Source organism: Cricetulus griseus, chromosome 7 (assembly GCF_003668045.3).
Source record: "Cricetulus griseus strain 17A/GY chromosome 7, alternate assembly CriGri-PICRH-1.0, whole genome shotgun sequence".
NCBI lineage: Eukaryota > Metazoa > Chordata > Mammalia > Rodentia > Cricetidae > Cricetulus > Cricetulus griseus.
In genome coordinates, this window is record NC_048600.1 from 83,456,674 (window position 1) to 83,462,922 (window position 6,249).

General features: G+C 48.1%; 1 protein-coding gene across 3 annotated transcripts; it reads right to left on the reverse strand.

Moving 5' to 3' along the window:
* Positions 1-2,336: 2,336 nt before the first annotated feature.
* Positions 2,337-6,049, reverse strand: Shbg (sex hormone binding globulin). 3 transcript variants are annotated; one of them, XM_035448335.1, is made up of 8 exons: positions 5,954-6,049; positions 5,498-5,589; positions 4,955-5,144; positions 4,478-4,639; positions 4,140-4,245; positions 3,878-4,014; positions 3,350-3,557; positions 2,337-2,587 (listed from the first exon to the last, which is right to left on the reverse strand). In XM_035448335.1, exons 1-8 carry the CDS (start codon positions 6,047-6,049, stop codon positions 2,439-2,441), a joined length of 1,140 nt encoding a protein of 379 aa, XP_035304226.1. In that variant the 3' UTR covers positions 2,337-2,438. The 3 variants fall into 3 exon arrangements, with proteins under 3 accessions (XP_035304226.1, XP_027281989.1, XP_035304227.1); XM_027426188.2 differs by having other exon boundaries at positions 4,140-4,299; XM_035448336.1 differs by lacking the exons at positions 3,350-3,557; positions 3,878-4,014 and having other exon boundaries at positions 4,140-4,299.
* Between the last annotated feature and the right edge of the window lie 200 nt (positions 6,050-6,249).

The window sequence follows — 6,249 nt, forward strand, 5'->3', positions numbered from 1 at the left end:
TAGATCAGGCTAGCCTCAAACTCACAGAGATTCCCCTGCCTCTGCCTTCCAAGTGCTGGAAATAAAGGCATGCACAACCACACCGGCCCTTAATATACATGTATGCATATATACATATTTTTTAAAGAAAAAAAGTTTTTGAGTGTCAGTCCTATTCCTGCTCCCTAGCCCACTCCCACTCGTGGGAGCCTCTCTCTTATTTCAGTAAACTGACTCTAATCCTTAATAGACTGTTCCTAAGGTGGGCATGATGTGGCACATGCTATTTATCCCAACACTTGGGAGACAGAGGCAGAAGGATCTCTGTGAGTCTGAGACCAGCTCACTCTACATAGTAAGTTTCAGACCATCTAGAGCCACCTACTTAATGAGACTCTGTTTCAAAAAACAAAAATAAATAAGTAAATAAAATAAAACAAACCATTTCTTTACTCCTTACTATAAGAGAAAAGAGAAGAAATAAGTTGGGAGGCTGGAACCTTGGGTTTCTCACTAGAGATGGTTTAAAGTTCTTGAGTAGCCTGGTTGTGGTAGCACACGTCTTTAATACAGCATTTGGGAGGCAGAGGCAAGCAGATCTCTGTGAGTTTCCAGCCCGGTCTACAAAGCTACACAGAGAAACCCTGTCTTGAAAAACAAACAAAAGTTCTTGAATAGATTGGAGCGATGGCTCAGAGGTTAAGTGCACTGGCTGCTCTTCAAGAGGTCCTGAGTTCAGTTCCCAACAACCACATGGTGGCTCACAACTATGTATGGTGGGATCTGATGTCCTCTTCTGGCACAAAGTTATATATGCAGATAGAGTAGTCATATATATATATATATATCATAAAACAGAGAAATCTGAACTCACAGACCAACCAAGCTGGCCTGGAACTCACAGGCCTTTGCCTCCTGAGTGCTGGGATTAAAGACCTCAGCACCACTGTTTGTCTTAAATAAATCTTAAAAAAAAAAAAAGTTCTTGAGGTAAGGCAGAGGAGGTGGTACACACACTGGAGTGGTAGGACAATCTCTATGAATTTGAATGAGGCCAGGTTGGTCTACACAGCAAGTTCCAGGCCAGCCAGGGCTGCATGGTGAGTCTGGGAGACAGAACTGAGGGCTGGAGCCTTCTGAGGACTCCTTGGCAGCGAGGATGCAAGGATTCTGAAAGGAGCTGAAACATGAAGGTTCCCATGGAGAGTGAAGGTCACCAGTGTTCTCCAGAGGCTGGACAAATGGAGACAGGGTCATCGTTTTCTGTTTTTATCTTCAGACAGGGTCTCAGACTGGAGATGTGGAGTGTTTGTCTAGTGTGCACAGACCCTGATTCCACCCCCAGCACAACAAATCAAACAGACAGACGGACCTGACCGGTCTCATAGTCCAGGCTGGCCTCCGCCTCATCAGATGCAGAAGGATAAGCCTGAACCCCCGAAATCCTGCCCATCTACGGAGTGGTGGGATTTTAGTCACCACTGTCTGCAATGTTGCACATCCCACCCGGGCTTCCCGCATGCTAGGCAAGCACTCCACCAAGGGAACAACATCTCTGTCCCTCTCTAAATTCTTTAGTGTCAGAAATTTTCTTGAAGCTGACTTTTCTTTCCAGTTGGTACAAACTAGCTTTTGTTTAATGGAAAAAGACTGAGCTCCTGCTTCAGCCCCTCTGCCCTCCTCTTTTTCTCTCCTTTTTCCAAGTGTTGGGGACAGAACCCTGGGCCTCCCACCGACAATGAAAGCTTTTCACTCCAAGCTCTTTTTACTCCTTCCCTGGCTTTTCCAGAATCTCTGTCCCATCTCTCTGTGACACTCTTACGCCCCCTGCTGCCCCTTCCCTGGACAGCAATGGTCACGCCAAAGACCAGAATGACCAGGACAACAAATTCCTACGCTGACATGAGAGATAGGAAGCTGGGTTCTCAGAATGTGGATGTTGGGGAAGAGGGAAGGCTCCAGGTTTCCAGAGCAAAGCGTGTCGATGGTCCCTTTTCCTGGGGCCCAGCCTAAGTCACGACATCCTCGGGGAAGCCCTCTCTCTGCCTTCCAGACGGTTATAGCCTCATTGTTTATGCACTTGTGCAACTCTCTAAATGCATTTTTGCAGAGTATATAATTTCTAGTTGTCCTTCTGTGTGTTGCCATTTGAAGCAAACCCACCTCTCCTATGGGTGTGTGAGCATCAAAAGGAAGCACAGTTGTTTTTACTCTTCAATACATCTCAGTGCTTGCCATACTGCCTGGTCCACTGCCAGAGCACAGTAAATATTTGTTGAATAAATGAGTGAGTTGCATGCAAAGCTCCTTTTTATTTTTCACAACAGGGTGTCACATAAGCCCAAGCTGGCCTCAAACATGTTATGTAGCCAAGGATGACACTGAGGTCCTGATTCTCCCAACTCTACCAGTCCTGGATTTACAGGCATGTACCACCACGCCTTCTTCTCAAAGGGGGTTTAGTAGGAAGTGTGAGAGACATTGTTTGGGCTCTGAGGGCAGCTGTGAGTCCAGATGTTCTGGCTTCTGTTCAGGGCCTGGTCTATGTCCAGTCTCTGTCCTTGTACCCAAAGATCACTCAGGCAAAAGGAAGCAGAAGAGTCGTCTCCTAGAGGAAGGTGGCATAGACGTGGCATCAGCGCGGCTCAGACCCAGTCCCTCCAGCTCCACAATCTGAATATCCACAATCACTTCCTCTTCCTTTAGAGATTTTTTTATTTGGTTTTTCTGGACAGGGTTTCTCTGTGTAACAGCCCTGGCTATCCTGGAACAAACTTCATAGACCAGGCTGGCCTTGAACTCATAGAAATCCACCTGCCTCTGCCTCCTGAGTGCTGGGATTAAAGGTGTTTGCTACCACCATCCAGTTTAAAGATTTTTTTCTTTTCTTTTCTTTTTTTCCTTCCTTTCTTTCTTTCTTTCTTTCTTTTCTTTTTTTTAGAACTAAGTCTTGTTATGTAGCCCAACCTGGCCTTGAACATTCAACTCTTCCTGCCTAAACCTCCCCAGTGTTGACTGTAAACACACACACACACACACACACACACACACACACACACACACACACACACCACCATCACCACCATGCCTAGCTCCCCCTTTTTATTACAGTTTTCCTTTCTAGTTATAAAACCATGGGCCTCAGATCTCTGTGAGTTCAGCCTGGTCTACAAAGCTAGTTCCAGGACTACACAGAGAAAATCTGTCTTGGAAACAAACAAATAAATCATGGGCCTCATGCATGCTAGGTTTGCACTCTATGCCTGAGCAACACCCCATAACTCATCTCTTTCTTCTCTCCCTGAGGTTTCCTTCCCTAGAATGTACTTTCTCTCCTTGTAGCTAACATACTTAAATAACATTCTCTTACCTGCTAAAGCCCCAAGGGAAAGAAGGCCCTGAGGGCAAGACCAGAGTCTCTGGAGGGCAACAAGTCTCGAAACAGACACAGCAAGGACCTCCATCTTTGATCCTTGGCTCAAGATCACTTTGAATATATCCAGCTTCAGCTGAAGAGGCAGTTCCATCTCCAAGGGTAAAACTAGTTTTGGTTCTACTCCAGAAGACAGCACCACCTTCTGCAGTGGGCAGGGCAGAGAAGACATTAAGAGAGGAAAGAATGAGCCATATCTACATCTTGCTGCCCCCCTAGCTGCTTTAACTCAGCCTCTGAGATATATTTCCATGCAGTTTTCCGGTTTGATCTTCAATGAAACCATCCCTAGCCCCAAATAAACATGCAGTCTAGGTAAAAGCAGTTTGCATTCTGGGATATGTCTCTGGCTCTCCACCCTTATCTGAATGCCCACTTAAGCCTTTCCACTATTAAAAGCCCCCCTTTGCCTCATTTTCCCAAGAATTCACTAAATATAGCCAGCATCCCACCCTCTTCCTTTACTTGATCTTGGAGGTGAAGGGTAAGCCAAGAAGAATTTGTTCTTGTCCCAAGAGCAAGGAGGCGTCCTGAGCCATCCACCAGCTTAAATCCCAGTTCCAGAGAAAAGCTCCAGGGGTCTGTGTGAGGCTGGGGAATGTCTAGGGGGAGAAACGATTCTCCTGAGGCCTTAAGACTTGGGTTTTGTGGAGAGATAGGCAGTGTTAAAGAGAGACAGCAGAAGGCAGAACTGGGGCATGGAGGGGATAGATTTTAAAAGGTCTACCTTGGAGACTGAATTCTGCATGGGTCCCTGGAGGGAAGAACAGTCCAGGTTGCAAGTCCACATCACAGTTTCCAAGGTTACTAGGGGCAGAGGTCGATAGCGGGGCCTGGTGGCCCAGCCAGATATCTCGTCGAATACAGCCATCCAGGGCAGGAACCAGCTGAAGGGGGTGGGAGGGGAGGGGAGGAGAGGGGACATGTTGGTATGGTGGAATCTGGGCATCTGAATCCTATCTGCTGGCATATCCACTTAGAAGGGTAAGTGTTTAGCTTTCTCCATGCAGCTCCCCTTAACATCTGAACTTAGGTTTCCATAGCTTGGCCCTAGGATGTAGTCACCGGGAACCGAAGACTGGAGGTGGGGAGGAGGAGTCCCCCTAGCGCAATCCTCATGCTGGGCTGGGAATTGTCAGCCAGGCTTCCAGAGACCTGTCTCAGGCACAGCAGCTCCTTTCCATCCACCCTCAGCTGCAGTGAGTCCCCGTACATCTTCAGCTCCACCTGCAGGAAGTGGTCAGAAGCAGAAAGAAGCCCAAGCAGAGGGCCCTGAGCCTGTCGCCTCCACTTTCTTCAGAGGCAGCCTAGTACAGCTGACAGAAGATGCACCTGAAGACATCCTTGGCTCACTCAGACTATGCCACTTACACACTGACACAGCCTTGGAATTCCCATCTGACAAAGCGGACACAGATAGCTACTTTACAGGGACTGTGTATTGCTAAGAAGAGATGACCATGGCGAAGGGATGCTCCTGCTCTCCTTCCTCATCAGATCAAGGTGACCTCTCCCCACAGAGGCAGAGGTGCCCGCTCTTACCTGGTGCCATCTCCCATCATTCAGCTGAGGGCCAAAGCCTACTGTAAGCCGAGCCCAGAAATTGTGCAGCTGGGTTTCAAGCTGGCCATCCCGAAGTCCCAGCATGAACCAATCATCTTTGGTGTTGGTGTCCCCATAAAAAATCACTCCCTCTGGATCCAAGGTTCGAAACTCAAAGGAGGAATAGGGTCTGGAAGGACACAAAAGGAGAGACTGTATATGGGGTGTGTGGGGTTTCAGGGTTGGGGGAAGAGGAACTCATGGAGATATAGGGGAAGAGCAGATGTGGGGAAAGGGGAGGTCAAAGGGCTGGGTCGAGGCCAAGTGACAGGGCTGAAGAGATGCTCAGCAGTTGAGAGCACTGGCTGCTCTTCCAGAGGACCCAGGTTCAATTCCCAGCACCCACAAGGCAGCTCACAGCTGTCTATAACTCCAGTTCCAGAGGATCTGACAGCCTCACACAGACATGCATGCAGGACAAGCATCAATGCACATGAAAATAAATTAAAAAAAATAGAAAAAAGAGTCAAGTAACTCCCATACTTGCTGATTTTGGTGCGATCGATGGTTATAACAGCGACAGGCTCTTGTCCTGGGCCATTGCTGAGGTACCTAGCCGGAGAGTTCTGAGCACTCTGTCAGGAAAAGAAAATAAGCTGGAGTCTGGAGAGTTGGCTCAGTGGCTAAGAGCACTGGCTGCTATTCTGAATGACCCAGGTTCAATTCCCAGCTCCCGCATGGCAGCTCACAACTATCTGTAACTCCAGTTCCATGCAATCTGACACCCTCACATAGAAATACATGTAGGCAAAGCACCAATGCACATTAAATAAAGAAATCTTAAAAAAAGAAAGAAAGAAACCAAGCTGACTAAAGACATTTTAGAGACAGAAAGAAAGGCACAGCTACAGGGTTAGAGGAGGAGAGGAGGGAGAAGACAGAGCCAAAATACAGCTCATTTAAACACATAGGGTCTGAGAACCCTATCCCGTTCTGCACCTGGGTAGGAGCAATGTGTCCCTGGTGGGTGTGAAGTGGTAGCAGCAGCAGCAATAGCAGAAGTAGCAAGGAGACCACAGAGTCTCGGTTCTCCATAGTTCGCAGCTGTCCACTGGGTGGCTCAGACAATCTGAGGAGAATGAGTGGAGGTAGGTAGCCTTGCATGGGTGGTGGAGGGTTAAAGGTTGCTCCGGCGGAAGGAGGGGAGGCAGGAGATAGGGACGCCGGCCCTCTGAAGGCAGATGAGGTGAGGGACAGAGTCCCTCCGCTACTATCCCCTGCAGCCAAGAAATCTA

Bases quoted from the DNA above. Each gene is read 5' to 3' on its own strand.
- Shbg (XM_027426188.2), bottom strand. From the start codon at position 6,049: ATGGAGAACCGAGACTCTGTGGTCTCCTTGCTACTTCTGCTATTGCTG. The intron at 5,145-5,497 runs GTATGGGAGTTA...GTGTCCTTCCAG, and splicing joins GATCGCACCAAAATCAGCAA to ACCCTATTCCTCCTTTGAGT. The intron at 3,558-3,877 runs GTAAAGGAAGAG...TGCCCACTGCAG, and splicing joins CCCTTCACCTCCAAGATCAA to AAGGTGGTGCTGTCTTCTGG.